Here is a 25,955-nt window from a genome sequence, read left to right as displayed (position 1 = left end):
CAGAGAAAATGAGTGACTTTGCTATACTATGTGACAAACTACAACTCCTTATATAGATTGTCTTTGAATCCTATGAAAATGTATTTGGAGCATGCCATCTGATTATCAATTTAGAAAATACTGTTTTCTTTTAAAAGTCTTTCCTTTTCCCTTGAGGTTGCTAATATTTTAGGTCAGGCTTATTACCTTGTTTTCCAGCCTGAGAATATCATGCTTCATCTTTTCATTATGGGCCACTTTTGACCACTGCCTTCCATTACCATTGACACAGAAAATCAATCTCAGAATTTATAACTTATTCATTTTTGGTTTTAGGTACACATATTTATATATGCCCATTTCAAAAAATTGGAAGAAATTTTCTAGCACCAAAGACTGAAAAGCATGTAATATCTAAGAGAAATGCATGTTACAAGAAAAAAAGTGAGGACCCAGGAATTAAATAGCTACAAATATTTCCTGTACTTACCTTAAGAGGCATCTTTGCATGTTCATTTAATAAGGGCACATCAAACACCAGTCTTCTGAGTAAGTGCTGCATCATCGAAGGTCTCAACTGGCTGGTGGAACAAAGCTGATTTTAATAATGAAGGTAAATTTGTCTAAATTAAGTAGGAAATTTATTAAACTAAATTATATTAGCAACAAGCTAGTGCCAATGCCTCTCATCAGATGTTGTTAATTAGGTTTTCCTAATGCGAAGTTAATCAAGAATTACATAATTATAAAAAAGTTAATAGCAATACTTTAATATTATACTGTATCATTTTTATATATATTTAGTAAGTTTCTCATCTGAAAGATAAAACCATCACAGTCTAAAGAGGAAAATCTACAAACCAATTTTTTTTTTTTTTGCTTCTGGTATTGTAGGTAGTTTTACTTTTTTAATTTTATTTTTATATTCCCCATACAATTGCAACCCCCTTATTTTGACCCCAATCTCTCCTTTCCCCGCCCCCTCCCCCCATAGTATGTCTCCGGTTCATAGTTGTTTGTTGATTTTGATTTTTTCTTTCTTATAGTTATTCTTTTTCCTGGTCCCTTATTTAGGTTTTCTAGATTCCTGCTATGAGTGAGACTATCTGGTATTTTTCTTTCTTTCTGGCTTATTTCGCTGAGCATGATCCCTTCCAGCTCCATCCATGTTGCTGAAAATTGCATGCATTTATTTTTTTGAATGCTGAGTAATATTCCATTGTGTATATGTACCACATCTTCAAACTATACTACAAAGCCATAATCATCAAAACTGCATGATATTGGAACCAGAACAGACACATGGACCAATAGAACCTAATAGAAAACCCAGAAATAAACCCACAGATTTATGGTCAACTAATCTTTGACAAAGGAGCAAAGAATATGTACTGGAGCAAAGAAAGTTTGTTCAATAAATGGTGCTGGGAAAACTGGGTCGCTACATGAAAAAGAACGAAACTTGACTACTACCTCACACCATGCACAAAAACCAACTCAAAATGGATTAAAGAACTAGATATAAGACCTGAAACCATAAAATACATAGAAGGAAATATAGGTGAAACACTATATGAGATGCACCTCAAAGACATCTTTACAGACACATCACCCAAAGTAGTGATAGTGAAGGCAAAGATAAACAGCTGGGACTATGAACCTATTTTTTAAAGGGAAAACCTGATTTTTTCGTGTGTCACTAAATTGTGCACTTATTTTTTTAATTGGGTAGACAACGTTGGTCTTTTATTTATATTTTTATAGTTTTTTATTTATTAATTTTTTTAATGGAGGTAACCTTAGGATCCACCCCCCCAATCAGCTATCACCACCATGGTGTATCCACCACTACTAAATCACCCATATTCCATCACCATAATCCATATGTGAACTAAATAAAACAAAAGTAAATTTGGGGACTAAAAGCTCAATTAGTGGCTACTGGAAGGGAAGGGAGAAAGGGAGTGGGTGAATCATAGAAAAAGGGACAATATATTTTATGAGAGCATAGAATTAAGAGTTTTACCAGTAAACTTAATATAGTATATACACATATTGATTCTCAATGTACACCTGAAACTTATGTTATAATGCAGTGCTATTTCAATATAAATAGATAAAATTAAAAAAAAATCTGCTCTCTGTCCACATTTGTCCCAATGAAAAAAGGGGTGTTTTAGACAACAATAAACAATAAATAAAGTCGGTACAGGGTTAGTTGCCCACTTACCCACAAATAGAAAGTAAACAAACTTCTATGGAATCCCGTTGAGCTTTGGTAAGGGAGCAGCCCTTTGAAAGTCTGTACACAGTATGAAGCAACGAGTCTATGAGGGAAGCATGGTGTTCAGTGCCAGCGAATAGAGGAGCACATCTAGTTAACAAAGGCAACACGGCTGTGCAAAGGTACCGATTGAGGGCCAAAGCCATATCTGTAGCACTCAACGCAGCCTAGAAAGGTATTAGAGAGTAGAAAGTAATTTGTGTTTATCAGAGACAACTTTCAAAGGAATTAATATATTGACATGTAATTTCACTACTTAGAAAATACAAAAATATTAAACAGAAATACATTCCTTGTTATGTCTTCAAATGTGATTCACATATTTTTATCACTAGAAATTGAGCCTTTAATCAATTATTCATAAATAGATACAAGTGAATGAAGGGGCATCTCTCTCCTTAAAAAGTCCAAGAGGTCTACATTCTATAACAAAATATCTATAATAGGATGAGTGCAAGATGAAAACATTAATGGTATCAAATAGTATAAGTACTTTACTTGGGAAGAAGACAAAGGAGCTTATTTTCATGATGGAACTCATATTCCTAAATTCTTTCTGGATTTTCTCAAATATTTATCAATATTATTTATATTTTAACTCTTGTCTATCAATATCAATAATCAAAGGTTGATCATCTTACTATGTTATCAGCTACACTACACAGGTTCAGAAATTCATGGCAACATATTCAACAACAGAAAAGGAATTTCAGTTTCATTTTTATGAAGATGAGCGAAGTCTTATGCCTTTCATAAAAAGAGCTACTGTCAACTCACGTTTTGATTTCCTCTAAAATCAGAAAAAAATCTAATTGAAGATGAAAGAAGATGTTATTATAACTAATAGAATAGAATAACATTTAGAACAAATGTTCTACAATATTTCAAAGAGTAGAACATCTGCAATGATAATGGAGGATTCACCATGTGAACCAGTCAATATATAGGACAGATTTTAACCTATCTGGTATATTAACAAATTAAGACATCAGGGTGATATTGTAATTGCCACAATTCAACAGTGTCTTTTAAGCCTTCTTAATATGTAAATTACTTCATGGAGAAGCATAAATATTTAAACCAATCCAAAGGTCAATACTGTGATTTCCCCCCAAATTTGGGTCATACAAATATCTTATTATCTTCCACAAAACCTAATCAGAATTCTTATCTTAGTTTTGAGGTTGCTGTTTTTTTACTACTATTCAGTGAATCACTTGTAGATATCATCTGTTTTCTGATTACCCACTGCTTGCCTGAAAATATAATAACTAGTCAATACATATTTATTTACAGTAAATGAATGACGGGCCTCTCTGGTGGCACAAGGGGTTAAGAGGCAGGACTCTGAAGCTATCCGCAGCCACTGCAGCACAAGTTCGATCCCTGGCCAGACAGGTGAACCACATGGCACAGCAGACCTCTCCTGACTTGCCCACTGCTCCCCTCAGCAGTGTGTTTCGGTCAGCCTACCTTTTCTGTTCCCTGCTCTGTCTCTGGTGAATCCTCTCACCCCCCTGCACCTCTGGCCTGTATTCCAGTTCTTGTATGCATAAATAAATAAATATTTTTTTAAAAACAGTAAATGAATGAATATATCTATGAGAAAAATGTCATAAGCTGGAGACTGAGAGTCAAACGTTAAGGAAACCAATTTTCAAATCAGTACCGTATCTAACGAAGCAGCAGCCCGGAGATCTGGCAGAAAGCCAACCTCAAGAAGATGGAGGAGGAAATCTTGAACCTCAATTCCATAGACCCTGTCAAGGAACAAAACCATGGCTGCCTTGTGATCTGGGCAAAACCCCGCAGACATGTCAGGCTCCACCACATTTCCATCTAAAAGAGAGATAGTGATGTGTTGTTAACGGTAATGCCTTTCATGAGAAAGATTACATATGGCTTCTTTACAGCCTTCTAATGACTTAAATAAAGTTATCAGTTGAGTGGTTTTCTGTTCTTCTACTACCCATAATCAAGTACTGGGAATTGACTCAAGAGATGTAGCTGTGCAACTTAAATCCAAGGTAATTTAAATTGGAACCTGTTAATTGCATAGATTAAGACATAACATTATACTAGATACAGAGAAGAAAACAAAAGAGTATCCAAAATTCTCCATTGTAGAATGAGAGACTCGTTTAAATATTACTAAAATTTATCTAAGCATAGTGATAATCATGGTACACCTATGCATTTATGTTAGAAAAATGAAAAATTATAAAAACAACTCCATGAAACCAGTTTGAAATGAAATATTTCTGTAACAGCTTTTAACAACATTTAAAATACAGTTGAGTACCATTATTTCTCCACTAACAGTGAATGATTCCAATATATAAATTACTGAATCACTATGATAAGTCCATAGATCCATAAATTGGGGACCACAAATAAGAGGAATTATGGGATTATGTGCCAATTTAAAATACTGGAAAACTAGTTTGTTTCCTGTTTAACCATATCATACTGATATAAAACTGCTACTGATAACACACTGTAAGATTTTACAGATGGTATCACAGAATCTTTAATATTTGTGAAGTATTAGAGAAAAACGCATCAATGGAAAGATGACATGTATGTCCTTCTGAAAGAATAAAGTCCCAACTTTTTATTTTTATTCATAGTTAAAGGATTAATTTGATGTTTATATCATGAAAACAATAACAATGTTTCAAAGGAAATTAAAGGCTAAAGCCAAATAGCTTCCTTTCCTTTTAATTATAAAACAGTTAATGCTTTACTCCCTACAGTGATCATAGTAATAGCTCTTGGTATTTGTGCTATTGTCAGGCATGGTGCTAGGAATGTTACAGACATGATCTCATACAATTTTTCACAAGCACTCTATAAACTTGGTCTTCTTAGCTTCATTTAAAAGACTATGAAAACTGACCTTGAGGGCAGTTAAAACTTTGCCTAAATTTGTACACCCAGTAATTGGTAAATTTAGATTTAAAATATATAAAATTGGATTTAAAATCCAACCCCAGTGGATTTAATCCTCCGTGTCAAATCAACATGTTAAAATTTTCAATGAAAGATCTACATGAAATCCCAGTTCAATTCTTGTAAAAATCACAGTACAAGGAAGTTAAAACTCATGAGACTCTATGATTTTCACATGTACCTGTGCCTAGAGAAATGGTGAGCAACTCATTGAGCTTCAAATAAGGTTTATTTTTAAAACACTACTTCAATTCTAAATTCATTTTAAGGAATACTTCAATCAGCTTCCTAGGATTTAAGTCCCATTGAATTGTTACAGTTGCCGCTCTACTTTCACCATTTTCTCAAAAAACATGGAGACAAGGAAGCTAATGGACTGCCCCCATTCAGACTTTTGTCACTCAACTGGCAAGAGGAGGGCGAGGACTCTGGCTTTGCCCTGAGGAAGTGGCAGTATCCAGCCCCAGAAATTACTGCCTCAGACCGTCTCTCCAAACCTGGGCCAACTGCTGCAAAAGCAGAACATTCACTTTTAAGATTATGTATTTGCTCCTGAAGTTTTCTGAACCCTTCCCTCTTTCATTATTATTCTGGACTCTAGTATAAAAATTATAATAAAGCTTTTGAAAAAGTCCTTAGCTAATACTGAGGGTCTAAAAGATACATAAATAAAACACTAATCTTTAGAGACAAACTTTACATACTAAATATAAACTCTAAAACAGCAACTATTATCAAATACTTGGTGATGCTTAAAGGACCAAATAACTTGCCACTGAAAAATTAAGAAATATTAATGGTTTAAGTTTTAAAGTTGATTTAAATGCATACCACAGCAAAAATAAAACCAAGTGGGTTTCTGTCTACATTCTTCATAGTAGGAAAGTAGTGGTAAATGAAAAATGTGGACATTTAAGCATGACCAATAAATTGAATTTTAAAAATTATCATTCATTATAACTGTTATAGTTCACCCCAAAATTCTTTAAATCTCAAGGTAAAAAATAAAGTGCATATTTTAAAAGAAAAATGGTGAACTGATGTTATAGCACAATTAAGTAGAACGGGAAGAAATCAACTTGAAAATGCTTGAAGGCTTAAGGCAAAAAATTAGAGGAAAACAAGAGGAAGCATATGGAAAATTGGGAACATATCTGAAAAAGACATCAGAGACTCTTATAGTCCACTTTCTTGGTTCATTCTTATTAGTAATTTTACATGAAAATGTAATGCTTCTCTATTTCCTAATCTGTGTGTCACTGCTATTATTCGTACATTTTACCAAACAGTGTCAATTTTGTGGCTCAAAATGTAGGGGAAAAAAAGATAAATGTGAACAGTCTGAACATCACACAAGAAAAAAAAAATGTCCAAATGGGGAAGACAAAAATATATAAGACAATTTTTCAGTTCCAGCTTTCCCTAAAGTTATGATTGTTCAATTGTGAAGGTTACTTCTACCACCTTGAAGATTTGGGTAAATTTAGCACACAAAAACCTACTTTCTCACAGTCACATGGCTGGCTAGTAAGGTAAGTCACCCGCAGTCTCACAGCAGTCCCTTCAGCTGGACATGTGGTCTTAACAGCTAGTCTTCTCTGGGGCATAATTAATGATAGGAAAGGATTATGATATGTACTTTCTACCCAATTATGGTTTTGCACTAAAATTACAAGTTTGTAAAACATATATGACACGATCCAATAAAATATTAAGAACTAAAGAAACTAAAATCAAAGAAAAGAAAAATAAAGGATAAGTTAAGATCTGCCATGTGTTTTAAATGTGGTCAATAATTGCTATAACTTTTCTTATGGGAGGCAAGGGGTGACTTGCCAGCAAGCAACTAAGCCTCGAGCCTACACCACTGGCCAGTTCCGTGGTAACTTGGGGCAGTGTGAGGGAGCAGTGCGGGCAGGAATCAGGGCCCTACCACTGCTTCCTACAGTAAAGCACCTGTACTTCATAATGCTGTCCAGCCCTGTCCTTCTTCCTTCTTCCTGGACCTAACCCGGACAAGAGGGTAAGGGGATATAGCTGTTGGTCATTTATATAGAAAGTAGGCTGGTTTTATTCTAAATTCTTTTAAATTAATGTAAATTAAATAATACCATTAGACTCAGGGTTTACTGAGTCTAACTACTCACAAGGCAGTGTCTAAACCAAAATCGATATCTAAAGAATACTGTTTAAAAATGAAAAAAAAATGCTTAAAAATGTTCTACACGGCCTTAAAAAAGATCACTCTGTTCAATACACTGGGAACTTTTAAATCTCTAGGTTAAAAGCTATGATCATTGTATAGGGGGAAAAACATTCTAAGAAAGTAACTATCAAAAATAGTGAATTAGGGCCTCCCATGGTGGCGCAGTGGTTGAGCGCTGGGTTGCGAAGCTGCCCGCAGCCTCTGCAGCGCAGGTTTGATCCCCGGCTGCTCCCCGGCCACTGGAGGAGGGCCCCACATGGCGCGCAGACCTCTCCTGCCGCCCGCTGCTCCCCTCAGCAGTGTACTTTGGTCCTTCTGCCTGCTCTGCTCCCTGCTCTGGCTCTGGTGAATTCTCTCACCCTCCCACGCTTCTAACTGTACCCAGTGCTTGTATAAATAAATAAATAAATAAATAAATAAATAAATAAATAAATAAATAAATAAATAATGAATCTTAAAAAAAAAATAGTGAATTAAAAGTAACAGTCAAAAAAGATATAGAATGGGGACCAGAGGACAGCAGGAGATAAATTAGATAAGACAGTTCAGGGTTTTTTTTCCTCTTCTCTGGAAATTTTGTGAAATGTCATGTGTAAAAGAACTAAAATCTCACTGGTAACACGTTGTTAAAAAATGAGACTAAAAAATATATGACAAAATACTTCATAGTTCTTATCTTTTTTAAAGACATAATTAGTTCAACTCAGGAAGGGAAACCTGAGTCTAACAGTATTATTTAAAGCAAATGTCTTCCTGAGTTCTACTGAGTTACTAAGAATGCAATTTGGCTTTACCTTTGGCTATTGTGGGCATTTGAAAAGCGATGCTGATGACTCCCACCAAATCTCCCAGTGGAATCAGAGATCTCAAAATAGACCTGATTCTGATGGCTTCTCCCTTACCAGCATGAATCAACTGTAGAAGAAAAATAAGGAAATATTAGAATAACTTAATGAAATCAATGGTAAGTTCTATCTAGAAATTTTGCAGTATGGGAGTCCAACTCTAAGATATTTTTCTGTGAAGTCTACATGTACAAAAATGGCCGTTTCAGGCCAGAGAGATACTTATTGCTCTCACATTTTCACCATGTCAGCATACAACCCAATTTTGTACTTAGTCTAAGTCAACTAGTTAATGCATTTGAACAAGAGTTTTTACCTGCTTTGAAATGTTAAAATGTATTGAATATCCAATGTCTATGAGTGCTTACCCATTCCTGTCCCAGAATTACATATAAAAACCTATCCATAACATAGGCAGTAACACAAAGGAAAAAAAGTATCTTTGGACCTTGAATATATACTAGTATTAACTGATTTAGTCTCTTTCTTGGTATGTGATAAAAATGTAATTATATATCCACCCATATTCCACCTGATTTCTCCCAAAGATGGGTTAACAATGTGGGGGAAATAGGAAGTATGAATCAAGAGAGACTGTTGAGTCTGTTTTTAGCTAATGAAGTATCAATGAAGATGGTGGATCTGATATAATCAAGAATCTCAGCCAGACTCTGGAACAATTCTAGGCTTTCAGAGTCACGGTGGGTGTGTGCCTCCTTCATCACCACCACGTGTGTGTTACACATAGGCACAATATCTGACACAGACGAGGTCCCCAGTAAAAGTTGCTAAAGATAGAAAAATATCCAATTGCCAAGGATACTCTCATTAATTTATTTAGCTATTTTTCTCTCCTCAATATGACAGAACCAAAAGCTTTTATTTGTTATATAACTTCTAGTTTGGTTCCTTTAATCTTTCAGTTTAACAGGAAAAACTACAAGCATCATGAGCATATATTTTGTCCATAACCACCTCCATCATATATATTTTTTAGAATTAGTCTCATTTGTTATTATAAAAATCTCATTCCAAGTTATATTACTACAAACATCAGACTGTAGCTTTTAAAATATTTTACTTTATATTTTTTTCCCTTTTTTTAAAAGATATAAACAGTGCAACAATGTGTCAGGGAGGGAAACACTAAAATTTCTTCAAGCTGCGATTCCTCTCTGTTCATAATGAAAGATTATGTGAAGGAAATGCTAAGCTATGGGTGTGAAAGAGACCATAAACCAAACAAACAGCCCCAAACAAATAAACAAAAAGTCACAGATACCAAAAGTAGGGAGAAAGGGGTGATTTGTGAGCATCAGTGCCTTTGGCTTCTTACTCAGGCCAGGTTTGAAATGAATTCGCCTTCTTCCCCATCACAGGTCAATGTGATTGTGTATCATGGTATGTTTTGCTTCCCATTAACAGAACATGAAGCTAATTTTATGGGCCCTGACTAGCACTTCAAAAATGAATATGATAGGGGCTCCCCGCTGGTGGAGCGGTTGAGCGCTGGGTTGCGAAGCTGCCCGCAGCCTCTGCAGCGCCGGTTTGATCCCCGGCTGCTCCCCGGCCACCAGAGGAGGGTCCCACATGGCCCGCGGACCCCTCCTGCCACGCCCGCTGCTCCCCTCAGCAGTGTACTTCGGTCCTTCTGCCTGCTCTGCTCCCCGCTCTGGCTCTGATGAATTCTCTCACCTTCCCGCGCTTCTGACTGTACCCAGTGCTTGTATAAATAAATTAATTAATTTTAAAAAATGAATATGATAGAGTAAAACATTAGAATAAAGTAGAAAATACCAGAATGTATTACCAAGTAAAAATAAGTATTATTCCATGAATGTTTAATTTCATCTTGGTCAGTTTTAGAAAACACTAATCAATAGGGTGTGAGTAGTTCTTTCCTCCCTGCAACCCCTACTTTCCCCAAAACCAGTGACAGGGACTAAACATGACAAGAAAATGACTCTTAAAAGGAATGGCTGCTTTGTGCATGTAATAGATAGAAGAGAAAATTGTATGGGAAAAAGATGTTCTTTTTTAAAATTGGGGAGGCTATAGGAGATTTGGAGATAGATGAGTAACAGTCAGTAGTCTATTTTTAGTGACTTGTACAAAAATCTCATTACTAATTTTTAAAGCCAACAAGAAATTTCCAAACTAAATAAGCAATTGTTCAGCACCTAGACTACAGTTGCTATTTTCAGTGGAGATGGAGATTATTGGTTTTGAATGCTGTTGTGATCTTCACCAACTATGAATAGACAGAGATAGATGCTCTTGGGCCCCAAGGCACTTACATGCATTTCAGGAGCACAGCGTCCTAACAGGTCGATCAAAGCTGCATAAAAGGTCATGATGGCATTCCCCATGTGGATAGTGTCATCTTCCTCCTCTTCTAGGTCACTTTCATGCATTTTTCAAAAGAAAATGAAAGCAAAGAAGACAGGATAATAAAGTGACATGTTAATAAAGGTTTATTACATATTCTTCAGAGGAACAGGATCACCTAGGATAACTGACTCTGCCTTTTAAGATACTTGGAATATATGTGTTTAATTTTTAAAAGTGAAACTTTAAAAAAAATAGCAATAGCTTAAAGGCAAAATTTGAGATTCTATCATCAAGAACACATTGTGTGAACTTTAATATTAAGGTTCCTACACGAGGGTAAGAAACGACTCACTCCTTTGATAGGGTCTCACTTGTAGGATAACAGAGAAAATAATTTGATAACAAAGCATAGGATAACAGAGAAAATAATTGATGGAAGAACTTAGAATACATGTAGGAAAAGGATGACAAAGATTTGTACTAGAAGATAACCTACTGTAGGTACCCAGTACAGTGCCTTCCCCAAAGTAATTACTTTATAAATGTCATTACATTTATGTGCTCACCTATTTCTTTATCATCTATTCTATCCTGCCTATCCACTCCCCAATAATCTGGCATGTCTCCGTTTCCATCTCTATAAGAAAAACAAATATTTCATGATCTCACTGATGAGAGACAAATATGGATAGTTCTGGAAGATCATGTCAACTCTCCTTTGGTGACTGAACAGACATCTACCACAGCTAGACTCAGCAATAACAGCCAGTGAAGCCTTGTTGCCATGGTTCCTGGTCTGCACCAGAGCCCTGGTGCACACTCACTTGGATGATACTGGGCCAGAGAGCTCTTGATACATCTTCTGCTTCTGAGAGAAACTAACATCTCCCTAATCCCTAACTGATAAATTTTTACCATGCCCTTGGGGTGCTCCCATTTTGGCCTTGGTGGACACAGAACATTTATGCCCAATATAGATGTAGAATAACAAGAGTTTGTGGGACTGTTTCTTTGCTTGGAAATTTCCCTCCACTAAGCCCTATGCTACAATATATTTTTATTTAGTGGTGCTAGTAGTATGAGTGCACAATCCTCCAGCAGAACATCCACTTCCACAGATAAAATATATCAAGACACTAGCCTGGACTGACTTATGTCGATTTCTGGGATCAAATATCAACAGCATATCTGATGGAGAAATATAAGGTAACCATTGATTAAGGTATTAGAAACAGGGTAAGCAAGTATTTTACTCCTCATCATGACAACATCCCCTTTTTTTGGACTTTTACCACCAGCCAGTTAAGTCCCCCATTATCTTGCTAGATATCTCTCTCACTGTCATACAAACTCAGTGTAGTACGCTTCCCACTAAATTCTACTCTAATTTCAAAATTTTATCTGCCATCTTTGTAATAACTCATTTTTCCATAGCTCCTTGGGAAAATTCACAAAATACATCTCTTCCTACAACCTAAATTTTGCTCTACTAAATCCAAACGCCCTTCCTAAGCTCTCTCTTTGTTCATTCAACCTTATCCCACCAGCACATTCCATCCATTCTTCCAAGTCTGGCATATTTGATTTTCAAGGGGACAGATCATGAGTACCAATATATTCCAAGTTATAAAAGGAAATGCATGTTTGTAAAATTTCAAGTCAAGTAGTATAATTTACTCAAGTAATATAATTTATTCTTCAGACTGAGTATATTAAACTTACAGTGTTTTACTGGATCCACTAGTTGGTGAAGGACCATCTCGAGAGGGGTCCTCGGCTATCTTTATGGCTTCTTCCATGGCTGCAAGAAGGCCATTCCCACCTTCTCCTCTCAAAGCAGGACCAAAACACTCAGGTCGCCTGATGAGCAACCTCACCACAACATTTGCATTCTCTTCCACACTCTCCCCTAAAATCAAATGGGGAATATAAATAAGCAAACATTGATTATGTAGAAGTTCTAAGCAAATTAATGTTATATTAATTCATTTATATTTAAACAGAAAACAAAGAACACAGTAGTAGATGCAAAATTTAATCCAAACTACTAGTTTTATTTATTTATTTATTTTATTTATTTTTTAATTTTTCTAGAGGCATGTTTTTTTTTTATTTATTTGTTTGTTTGTTTTGTTTATACATGCACTGGATACAGTCAGAAGCGCGGGAGGGTGAGAGAATTCACCAGAGGCAGAGCGGGGAGCAGAGCAGGCAGAAGGACCGAAGTACACTGCTGAGGGGAGCAGCGGGCGGCAGGAGGGGTCCGCGGGCCATGTGGGACCCTCCTCTGGTGGCCGGGGAGCAGCCGGGGATCGAACCAGCGCCACAGAGTCTGCGGGCAGCTTCGCAACCCAGTGCTCAACCGCTGCACCACCGGGGAGGCCCCAAACTACTAGTTTTATGTATGGATGATACAGTGAAATTTTTTTTCTGCACTGAAATTTTCAAAATAAAGATTATGAAAACGCAAATTATTTTTATTAATTCATCATAAGAAATGAAGCTATTATCCTATTATTAGAGTCCAGCTATAATCATTTGTAAGAATGTAAGTACCTAAAAAGTTTAATAATGAAAACATGGCATTATTAGCCAATTTATAAAATAAATTATTACTTTGAAAAATACAATTTGTAACATTCAATTTCTTCACTAATACTTACTTTCATGAAAATGCTGAGCTAGATCATTACTTTATACACCTATTTTTATGCAGTTTTAATAGAGACCAAAAAAGACCACAAGAATCAATCCTACCATTACAGAAGACCGCAAATCTGAGAAAGTCAAGATATCTTTCTCCTTCAACTGGGTTCCACCCAATGTCTGGATAACCCTTGGACACTAGCATCTGACAACTCTGCAGTCCACAGCCAGCCAAATATCGAACTACCTGCAGACAAGAAGGAAAAACATTATCACTTACAAGCATTAGACATAGACTACACACGGTAAATATCTTCAAAGGATGGTTGAAAACAAATGCATTTTTGTAAGTTCTTTTTAATCTGATGACACCCACATAAACTCCCTTTGGTAAAACCTAAAATCCAGAAATATTTTAAAATCCTAACAAAGTGCTGTCATAATAAAATATTTATGAACTAACGAATGAAAACAATTCTTAACTTCCATATCATTTAATTGAGACATTTACCTAAACAGTTAACATTCAAAGATGCCTAATGACCTATATCGCTCAATGCAAAACCTGAATCCATCTAAGATAATTAAAGATATCTCCAAGCTAGAATAATATTTATAAGAAAGTGAAAGACTTTCAAGAAGTTCCTCAATTTTATGGGGGAGAGGAAGGGTATGAGAAAGCACATAGAGAGGTAGAGGAAAGAAAGCATGGAGGCATTTGTACACATAATCAACTGGTTATGCCATCCTGTCTAATGCCTGCCTGCTTTCTTCTACTCAGAATAATTATTTTCCATTTGATTCAGGTTGTAGCATGTCAATATTTCACTTCTTTTTATAGCCTAGTAATATTCTACTGCATATGGAAATACTCCAGTTTTGTTTATCCATTCATCAGCTGATGGATATTTGAATCATCTCTAGTTTTGAAGTAGGCTAAACAGATCTCATTAATATCCATGTACACAACTTCAGGTGGGCATATATTTTTATTTCCATTGAGTTAACAGCTAGGAGTGGAAAGTCTAGATATGTTTATGGAGGTGTATTTTTAACCTGTAAAGAAACTGCTGGCTTTACAAACTGACTCCACCTTTTTTATTCCAACAGCAGTCAACGAGGGTTGGGTCCTACTGGCCCCAAATCCTCCTCAACTTTTGACACTCTCAATCTATTTAGTATTAGCCATTTTAATCAGCAGATAAAAATATAATTGCATATGTGAGAAAATTATCCCACAAGAGAGTCAGAGAAGCAAACTCATGATCCTTGAATGGTATGTCAGAATGATTTGGAAAGAGATCACTGTCCATGGCTTCAACAGCTATTCATTGAGTGTTCGCCCAGTGACATGTTATCCTCTAAAATGGAACAAGTTAGTGAACAGCATAGAAAAATGCCCTGAACTCACTGCCCATACATTACATTAAGGAGTATATTTCCAAAAATAAACAAGTGTATAGATTGTGGTAAAATGTAAATATAAATTTAAATGCATAGAAATATAAGGATAAATGCATTTTTAAACATATTTATGCATACACTACATAATATGGGTATGTTTTTTCAATTGTCGAAAATAAAGTAATAAAAATGTTAAGAAGACCTTAAGGAAGCACAGAAAAGTTTCCATTTTAAATAGCAGGTGCATGTAGAAGCTAAAAAGAAGATGACTTTGAAGCAATGACTAGAAGGATGTCTGGAAAGAGTCAAAGACATCAGCAGAATTTTGCAGATGAAGGAAACAGGAAGCACAAGGGCATTGAGACAGAAGCACTCCTGGCAAGGTCCAGCAATAGCCACATGGGTCTGTGTGGCTGCAGCAAAAGGGACAGAGCAGGAGAGTTGCAGAAAATGAAATGATTAATTTATGAAATTAGGGGTAGGAGTACTGCAACGACTTTAGTTTTTATTCAAAATGAGGTAGGATGTTCTTGGAAAGTTCTGGGCAGAGGGTTAATTTTATGAAGGCTCAATCTGGCTGCTAAGAAGGGGAGCAAAAGTAGCATCAGTAAGATTACTTAGTATGCAATGCAATGTATTAAATGCTCTAATACATTTAAGAATACATGGCATTAGTTTATTATTGATGACTTCCATTGAAATATATAAACTTCTCCATGATAAAAAATGTTTGTATGAGATGTTAAAACAACCTTCTAAGAAAGTAAAACTGTATGATTAAAGCAAATATCATCAAAGGGACCAAGGCACACTCAAATACTTATCTCAGATGCCTTGTTCTTAATAACTGATCACTATAATATCATACATTAACATTTATAGTGTGTAATTATATTAACATCATATAATTACAACTATAATATAGTAATATTCAAATAATCTCAAGAAACAATATAAACAAGCATAACTCACACAAACACACAAGGCAGGATGTTGCTTACCTTTTCCAGATCTGGCTCTCGCAAAGCTAAGGCCAGTTCATTATTATCCATCACTGAGGCTGCTGCCACATCCAGCGGTGTTGAACCTCTCATAGCTGGTGAGGCTATTTATTCAAATGAAGTTGAAACAAAACCTAGATTATACTGCAACTATGAATTCCATAAAAAAACACACACTTTCACTAAAAATTTAATTTCTAAACATGGTACATATTGTATGTATCCAAATTCATTTGTTAAAGTTTAGTTTTTAAGTGTAATATGTATATTCTTTCTATATTAAAAATTAAATAAGGCATGCATTTACTTACCGAGACCAACACTGCTATTTTCCAAAAGATAACTGAGATGATCGAACATAGCTTTTTGATTCTGCCTACTTATACGACAGAAATAACAGAGGAATCGGCAACAGTTGGCCACCATCTTGGGGAAAGTGATTTCCTACATAAAGAGCAGTTAGGTAGTTAGCTGTGAAATCAGTTAGGTAGTTAGCTGTGAAAGCAAATGATGTTCATAAAACTGATTTCAGAACTTGAGGTCTCAATCACATTGTTAATCCATATGCACCTAACTCTGCCAAATCTCGGCTAGTAAAGACCTTTATGTGTCCAGACTTTGACTCATCCTTTAGTAGTCCTTGAACTACTAAAAATCAAGACAGATGTTAATTTCAACATCTCATTACCATCAATGTTTTAATCTGGAATTAACCTATAGTCCTAAACCAAAACCTAGCATAAGCATGGTTTAGAAATCAAGACCACTTGTTTTGCAAACATCTCAGGCTGGGTAGGTTCACCGCCCATTCAGATAGCTTAAAAAGAGAACCTTGGAACCCTGGGCATCAGCCCCACAGGTTTTCTAATAACACAAAGGGGAAACAAGTCAGCAGCGAGACAGCACCTTGCACCCCCTATGAATCTATACTTTCTCTTCCCTGGGCTTTCTCTGGCATTCTCTCGTGGTCTTTTCTATTCATTCATCCTTTATAGCGGCCGCCTCCAGGCTCCGGTGTACCCACCTATGCATGCCCACATCATACTCCAGGGGTCCATAATCAGGCATCCGTGCCCCGAAACCACACTCAAAAGTGCCTACTGCATTCAAGGCCACAGGTAATAGCAGCATAAAAGTCTGACCATCTTCATTTATCCTATACCACTCATCTGAGATTTCTATTACTAATTACTATTAGCTTTTCTTCCTTGGGAAATTGAGCACTCTCATTGATTCTGTTCTGTTAAATAAGATGTATAATAAGATGTATAATACTATATACTTTACGTAAGTGCGGGGGAGTTGAATGAGAGAGTTTGGTAAAAAAAAACACGCAGTTCAGTACTTGGAACCACATAATAGGCTGTTCTTTTCATCAGTGTTATTGTTTACATTATCAAAATTTTAGGAACTCACAACATTCCACATCTGCACATGACTTGTCTGCTTTGATGAGCATCTGGATGGGAAAGGCTACCTGTGAGGTCCCATCAAACACACCTCCCTGATAGCCAAATCTTGTTCTAGTATCCTCCATGATACTTGGAGTCCCTCCTTAATAGTGTATTTTGTAATATCCTTATAAATCTGTGTTACTGATAAATCAAACAGAAGAGATATGGACACATTTCCATATTTTGAAAGGCATATTTTAAAATTAAAAAAAATATTGGGCCTCCCCTGGTGGCGCAGCACTTGAGCGCTGGGCTGCGAGGATGCCCGCAGCCTCTGCAGCGCCGGTTCGTTCCCCAGCCGTCGACAAGGGTCCCAAAAATAAATAAATAAATAAAAATTGAAATGCATTTTGCAAATCATGGAATTATACCAATTTACATAAAGATACTTGTTATCTCACTCCATTCATTTGGTTTTAAAGGATTTTATTTTGATAACTTGAAAATTCACTTGTAGAGTTTTACAACAAATGCTTCAAAAGCATCATTCTTGCCTTATGGTCTGGATCAAGAATTTAAGAAAACCAACTTGTCATCTGAATCAAGGGGAATGACTAGGTCAGAAGAACATGTTTTTTAAAGACTTCTAATGTGATGGAAACTGACTTGTAATTCAATGTTTTATAAAATTAGTATCAACTTTTACACTTTCTAAATATTTCCTAAATGAGAATAATTCAGGAGATAAAAATTACATAGCACAAATAGAAACTGATAGCAACATCAAGGGAAAAATAAAACTCTTGGCAAATCTAATTCTCAATCTATAAGGTTTTACTTGCTCTTTTTCCCAAAGGTGTTCTTTAAAAAACAGTCCTCCTAAGAGGATATAAGAAATTCTTAGGCCTCCCCACTTGTGTAGGGGTTAATGTCTTAGTGCTATCACCCCATCACCTCTGTGACCTGAGATCTTAATGTTTTCTAAGATCTCAATGTTTTATAGTCACTGCAAATAAAGAACTCTGTTGATATTTATTTCGAGTTCAATTCCCAACCACGGAGCTAACCCATATATGGTGCTACAGACCTCTCCTGTCTCACCTGTTGCTCCCCTCAGCAGTGTATTTCTGTAGGTCTGTCTGTTCTGCTCCCCACTCTGTCTCTGGTGAATCCTCTCACTCCCCACACCTCTGGCCTACAAACCAGTTCTTCTATATATAAATAAATAAATCTTTAAAAAAGAAAGTCATTAAAAAAAACTGTCATTAAGAATGAGGGCCTCCCCTGGTGGCACAGCGGTTGAGCGCTAGGCTGCGAAGCTGCCCACAGCCTCTACAGCACCAGTTTGATCCCCGGCCACCGGCAAGGGTCCCACATGGCATGCAGACCTCTCCTGCCGCGCCTGCTGCTCCCCTCAGCAGTGTATTTCATCAGTCTGCCTGTTCTGTTCCCTGCTCTGGCTCTGTGAATCCTCTCACCCTCCCGCGCTTCTGACTGTACCCCAGTTCTTGTATAAATAAGTAAGTAAATAAATAAATCATTTTTTTAAAAAAAGAATGTGTAACACACATACTCTAGGAGGTTACACTAAATGAAATCCCAAGAGTAAAAAGTTTTCCTTTACCTTGGACTCTCCACCACCAAGGACATTCACCATGACCTCCATCACTGTCTCATGCATCCCAAGTGCCCTCATGAGATTGGGGTGCTGGTAAAATACTTTATTATTCATGATGTCTCTAGAAAGGACAATGTAAATATGGGGCGGGGGAAAGCACAGAGTTTAGAGCAAAATTTAAATTAAAATTTATCTGATATACTCATTAATCCTTTTGAACTATTTCCTGGCATATATGAAACATAAGAACAAATATAATTCAGTCACAAAAGTTAATAAGCACAATTAATTGAGTTTTAATAAAAAATACTGATAGCCTACCAAAAATAGTATATAAGTTATTCTTCTCACTGGCAAGAAATGTACTATATATGTAAGCATTAGTTGTATGAAGTACAATTTTAGACATATCATTCCTAATTTTATGGCTATAAAAATGTGCTAAAATATATCAGTGTTATACCATATTTTATGAAATTTCCTATATAAATTTTAATATGCAAATATATCTGCTTTTCATATATCTGCTATTTAATCACTTTGCTTTATACTCATATTTATAATGATAGTTGTGCTATTTTCTGTAATGTTTAGATGTTATTTTGGTGAAATGCTTCTAAATAATACATACTCTCCAAGAGAAACTAAACACACATGAAGTCCAGGCACATGAAACTGGTTCATTAAAATGAACATTCAATTCAAAGAAACAGCAGCAGAGAATACCTAAAGTGTTTCATATTATTATTGCCTTACATATCACAATATTTATATAAAGATTTTTTTAAATTCTTAATGTTAAATAGTCACTGCAAATAAAGAACTCTGCTGATATTTCAAGGTGAGTCAGACTGATGCAAGTCTATTCTTGAATTGGCTTTCTTCTCAGAGCTATAGCAAGAAACTAGTACCTTGCTGGCTGGGTGGTATGGCAACATACACCACAAGAGGTGTGAACCTGTACTTCTGAATCATATACAGCTGTATATCAACATTATCTCAATAAAAAATACAATTTTGAAAAAAAAATTATGTACAGCCTGAAGAAAATTGAAACTTGATTTGGATTTCCTTGCTTGAGTCCCCCAGCTAATTAGTCATATGCTAACTTTTAGTCATTCTCCTTATATCAAGAAATTGGAATAGTATGATTCGTTTCTTCTCTTTTTTAAAAAAAAGTCACTATTAATTAGTTTAATTAATTAGTTTAATTAGTTTCAATAAAGAGAGCTTTTTTAAAAAAGATTTATTTATTTATGCATACAAGAACTGGGGTACAGGCCAGAGGTACAAAGGGTAAGAGGATTCACCAGAGAGAGTCAGGAGCAGAACAGGCAGACTGACTGAAATACACCACTGAGGGGAGAAGCTGGCAAGACAGGAGAGGTCTGCTGAGTCATGTAGTTAGCTCCCTGGCCGGCTGGGGAGCTGCAGAGGCTGTAGATAGCTTCATAGGGCTGTGCTTAACCCCTTGTGCCACCAGGGAGGCCCCCAAAGAGAGCTTTTTTATATACTGCAATTCACATTTATGACTTGGGGGTCCAAGAAAAACATAGGTCTGGTTTCACACATGAACAAATAAGGCAAAGAAGGCCTCTTCTTCCTTTGCAGGAGATGGCAGTGTATTCAGTAAGAGAAACTTCAACTCTCAAACCACAGTTGTAATCAAAGGATTTGTTCTCTCATTAATGCAAATCCTTTTGTATGACTTAACTTTGGGAATTTATAATTGAAAAATCTTGTTTGCTTTGAGTTTTAGTAAATTAAATGTTTTTAATTCTACCATCCTATAGGCAAGTTGTCACTTATTAAATGTATCATTTGGTATAATATTTCTAATACCACACAAAAAAATAATGTTTCATAATCATTTTGCATTTAGTTACTACTGAAATTTACTTGCAAACAGCACATATTTCCTATAATTTGTTCACTTCCGAATGAACATGCTCTCCATTTCCTGGGGGACTGTTTCATTGGGTCAGTTAAGATCACTTCTTACAGGAGGCCTCAAGTTAGCAAGTATTAATATTAAAATAACACATTTTTACAATTTTAAATTAAGACAATAAAATTTGTTTCTGTTCTTCAAGTTTTTCTGTTCTACCTCTTTATCCCATTAGCACACTGATTTTTAATATAATGATTTTGGAATATAACCTTCAGTTTATTCTTCAGTTTGTGATTTCTAGTACGTAAGAGGCCCTCAGGCAATATATAGTATTATTTTCTGAATTTAAAGAGTACAGTAATGATGTCACACAATCCGTATTTTTCCTGTGTTGTTTTTATTCTACTTCATTTTATTTTTCAAAGAACCAAGCATAAGTTTCTTTAATCCCGTCAAATACTTATTTGTATATTATTTTTAATCCATGTGGTAGCAATATACACTGTCTTTTATATGATATTTATATAACTATACTAACTTTAATATGATTGAGTGTCTTCTGTGGAACTTTTTAATAATCTACATTCCAGATTTCTACCTTCTTAAATTTACGTATTTTTCTTATGAACTTCCTATAGCTTAATTGAAACTTTTATTTATCCCTGATATATTAAGTACGTCTTATTTTTTAATCTTCAAATTATGAATGATTGCTAGTATTTATACATATATTTATACATATATACATAATATATACTGCATTAATGTACTCAATAAAACTTAATGCCATTCTTTCTCTGAATTTCATTTTCTTTTCTCTTTAACCTTTAAAGGCCTTTTAATGAGGGACTGTAACTAAATATTTGGAAATATCATGATTCTATCCTTACTCTTCAATATGTAATATAAACTCTAATCTCCAAATTTGTACCAAGAACAATGTCATTGCATTCAGTCCTCAATTGAGAACATATTCTAAATTGGTGGTTATTTTCTATTAGAACTTTGAATGTGTCATTCCACTGAGTCAAAGTCTGCAATTTTGCTGTTGAAACTTCAAAATATTGTTTCTTGCAAGTATTGTGGGTTTTTTTTTCTCTAATTTTAAAGATCTTGCAAGTATTTGTGGTTCTTTTTTTCTGAGAAACAAAAACAATTAGATTTTCAATTTTTCCTCTGTCTTTTCTAGAAATCCTACTCAGCATATGCTGGATCTTTTTATAACACCAAGGTATTTTAACTTCTTTTGTATTTATTTCAGTGCTGCATGCTTGACTACCTTCCCTGTTATAGCTCTGGATAGCTCTGTTATCCAATTCATTAATTTTCTCTTTAGCTATATGAATAAGTTCATTAATTCACTAATGTTAATGTCAATTGTTATGTTTTCCATTTGTAGAATTTTTATTTGGACCTTTTCAAACCTTCAAGGATTTTTTTCTCATGTTTTACTTCTGTAGAATTTTTTTTATTCCATTATATTTTTCAAGATTTCAAGTACAATAACTTTGTCTTCTTCATAGCATTTAATTATGGGAAAATAATTTTACTATGGAAAAACATTCTAGCACTACTATGTATTGTAAGGGAGAAAACTCCTTATGTACTTATGCATGAAATATAAATGTTGACTCTCAAATCCATATGAAGCAAAATTTATAATGTTGAATTATTAGAAAAGTTCATTTTCCCCCAATTTTTTAGGTGTTAGTATGTACCTAGTTATTATTTCCTACTGGTATATGTTTCTCCCACATGTATTTTAATTAATCTTCATCTTTACATATAATTATACATTGAGAAATTAATTAAAAAACAAGCTCTAGGATATGTGCTATATGATATAATAATCTTTGTATATAGTTGTGGAATTATAGTTGTGGAATTATTTATGCTTTCTTGTAGAGAAACTCTCCTATTTAGCTTTTAAAACATAATCTCTAGAAAAAGAATAACCCTAATTTAATGATCATATAATGCAGAAAGTGCATTTGTATTAATGTACCTCTATACAATTTTTGGGACAATTAGGAAGAAGAAATTTATAAGTCAAAAGGTTATAAAGGTTGATTTACCCTAATCCACGAATCATCAGCTTCTCCTCTTCTTTGCCCATTCTCACACTTAGCAAAGAACGAATCTGACCAAGAGATGCCAGCAGGTTTATGGTGTCCTCCACAGAAACACCATTGATGGTGTAGGTCTTTGGCAGAGCCCGGACCAGACCCCCAATGCCATCATACTGTCGATGGAGCAACATAAACATGGCCCTCACCAATTCAGGGTCTTCAATGACAGACTCTTGAGCCCATCGGACCATTGTATCAGAAATCAACTGCTGAAGAGTAGCTGTCAAGCCGTCATGGATATTTTTTTTAAATGAAAGCAATAAAAGAAGACAAATTAATTGAGTATTTCAACAGCATATCTTATAGTCTCCAACCAAATGTCTATATTTGTACCAGAATTGAACAGGCTGGGGATAATCTTTGAAGAAAATAATAAAATTCATTTTAACATACATTATATATCAATAAAAATAAATTATGGACAAGCACAGATAAAATAGACAAACCCTTCAAAACTATTTCTAGAATTAAAGAGTTTAAGTGTTTCAAAGTCCAGTCATTTTTTTTCAAACCCACTGTAAATACACAGAACAATCAACATAAGTTGACCTATTACTTTACTTTTATTTCCTTCCTCCATTACTTTGCTCTCCAATGATCAGACATCAAATATCTTTATACAGATCAGTCACAGGCATTTAGGGAGCTATCTATTTATCCAGATATCTTCTCATATGAGTCACTTACAATTGTGACCTCATATAATTATATTTCTACTTAAAATTTGTAGATCCTAATTAAATCCTAATTGTCACTTAAAATGTCATCAAAGAAGTCTGATTGGAAAGCTCTATTAAAGTGAAAAGTTATTAGATACATGAAAGATTATTTGCCATATAGTGTGTTAGATAGTATACTTAAAAGGAATAGAATGTTCAAACCCTTTAAAATAAACAGTAACTACTAAAATCCAGGCACAGTTGTTGTTACCAATTCAGACATAGTGAGGTACTTACATCTATCATTAAGACCCTGGCTGATTTTCAAAAGTGATATTATCTGCACCAAAACACCAAGGAAAATAAAAACCTACCAATTTTAACCAAATACAAAATGCAGATAAAATGCCAATCTCAAGACCATGTTTTCATTTTAATCAATCACAATCATATAAGCCTGATAATGACTAAAAATGATATATAAGAAATTATGAACTCTAATTTTAAAGATCTGGTTTTAATTTCATTGCAGTACCAAATAATACATGTAGAAGTAATTGTATAAATACAGGATTTTCACTTTAAATTAGTAAATAAAATAAAATACCCTAAAAGTTTTTAGGAGTTCACAAGTTCATTTTTTTCCTTTCAAGAAAAGTTGTTAGTAAAACAGCATGGTGCCTTGAAATAAAGTCATAGAAATGTGGTAATAAGTAAACAAGATCTCACAGACCTACCTTTTTCTAGATGAGTGAGACTCACTGTCCCAATGTGTTTATTTGGTTTATTTGGATGAACCAGAAACATGTAACACTTTAAAAAATATTTCAGAACCAAAATATAGTTCTAGACAATAACCATTTTAAGAAAAGGTTTTACTTAATGCATGAATATTTGAATATCAAGCCCATAATATTTAGAAACAAATTCCACCCTTAATACTTTCTCTCGATAGTCTCCAAATATTTATATTTGTAGGAGCACAGGGAGACCATCCTCCCTTATAATGCTATCATACCATCTTTGTCTATAAATATATTATAATTTGATGCTGTATGTACTTCTGCAGCTACAGGCATCGGGCTAAAAATCTGATTATTGGAAGCTGCAAACACAATGATCTCACTAACTTATGTCCAAAGAATTAATAAATCTGTTCAAAGAATTAATAAATGTCAACAGCTGAGTCACTTTCCCAGTGCCCTTTCATACTGCTTACAGGACTTCTGGGAGTCACTCTCAACTGGTTTTTCAGCTTGTTTCTTCTTCAGGTATGTCACCTTTTCTACCAGGGAAAGCAGGCGTCCTCTGATTGTTAAATCACTGTTTCCATCCAGGGACCCATCTTCATCTAGCTCAATTCCTAGTATGAAAGAAGCAAAGAGAAAGACAGAAAAAAAAAAGAAGAAATATTTAAAAAATACATTTAAGAGAAATAATTCTCAGACACAGTAATTTTTTTTTCCATTCATAGCTTAAAGCATGCTGCCATGTCTGAAATATTTGACAACTATGACAAAAACAATCTTGTCCATTAGCTCTTCTAAATAAGATTCACTCATTTGCTTCTTTTTCCCCTTTCTTTTAGTCCTGCTCCTTCACACTTAGGCTCTCAGTATATAGAACAGTACATAAAACCAAGCAAAAAGAATCCTTTTGAAGCCAAGAATATACCACTACTTGGGCTGACCCTTAGGTATCTGACTTGGGATATCAATGTTTAGACTTGCCTACAAACCTTGTACTCTGATCCTCTTCACTTGCCTACAAAAATGTCAATAGTATTTTATTAAGTTGAGGGAGAGAACAGGTGTCATTAGGTATTCTAAACCAGGGAATGGTTTGTATCTAAAGCAACAATTCTCCCATTTATTTTTGCTTTATTAATGATAATGATATACTATATATAACATTAAACACACACACACACACAGTATAACTTTCCAGTAATTAGTTAGTGGCTCATCATTCATAAGCAGAGTTAATATCCAAGGTGAAGCTTTACTCTCTTCATTAAAAAAAAATTAAAGTAATACTATTGTTGTACTATATAACAATAGTATTACTTTAATTTTTAGTATTTATAATTTAGTATTTATGGTGATATAATGTTATATATTATATATAACACAATAGTATTACTTTAATTTTTACTATTTATAATTTAATTCAATATTTATAGTGATAAGAACATATATAATAGAGTATACATAATTAAAACAGGATTTCTTTAAGCATTAATTTAAAAAGATACTTGCTGAATTTCCAAGGTAAATTAAATATCGCCTCTCAAACAATAAAATTGTGATAAAATTCCTTTAGACTAAATCAATCTAAGATACATTTCTCAGCCAAAGGTTTCTGGCTACAAGTCCCCCTCGCCTCTTCTCATTCCCTGACACTAGCAGAATACAGAGAGAAAGAATCTCAATTATCCTCTTCTCTGACTTAACTTCCTTTCCAATCTCCTTTCTGCTCTTGACTCCCTACACAGAATCTGTATAAATATTCTTACATGAACTTCTAACAGGTATTGTGTGTATTTGTCAATCTATTTACATAAATAGTTACTTTTGTTTCCGTAAACGTGTGTTAAAAATACACATTTAACAAAAA

General features: G+C 34.7%; 1 protein-coding gene across 1 annotated transcript in view; it reads right to left on the bottom strand.

The window, feature by feature from the left end:
• The window catches only part of RYR2 (ryanodine receptor 2), a gene marked incomplete at both ends in the record, with an annotated part of 627,990 nt that overhangs the window by 161,300 nt on the left and 440,735 nt on the right, over positions 1-25,955 (bottom strand). The window contains 12 exon segments of the mRNA XM_084254295.1: positions 470-560; positions 2,210-2,430; positions 3,933-4,102; positions 8,216-8,336; positions 10,564-10,669; positions 12,320-12,506; positions 13,355-13,490; positions 15,649-15,752; positions 15,960-16,092; positions 18,667-18,781; positions 22,627-22,900; positions 24,559-24,702. Of these exon segments, the coding sequence (XP_084110421.1) occupies positions 470-560; positions 2,210-2,430; positions 3,933-4,102; positions 8,216-8,336; positions 10,564-10,669; positions 12,320-12,506; positions 13,355-13,490; positions 15,649-15,752; positions 15,960-16,092; positions 18,667-18,781; positions 22,627-22,900; positions 24,559-24,702 (1,802 nt within the window).

The sequence above is a fragment of the Talpa europaea genome (genome assembly GCF_964194135.1).
Source record: "Talpa europaea genome assembly, chromosome: 14".
Taxonomy (NCBI): domain Eukaryota; kingdom Metazoa; phylum Chordata; class Mammalia; order Eulipotyphla; family Talpidae; genus Talpa; species Talpa europaea.
This window is presented reverse-complemented; position numbering and strand designations above follow the sequence as displayed.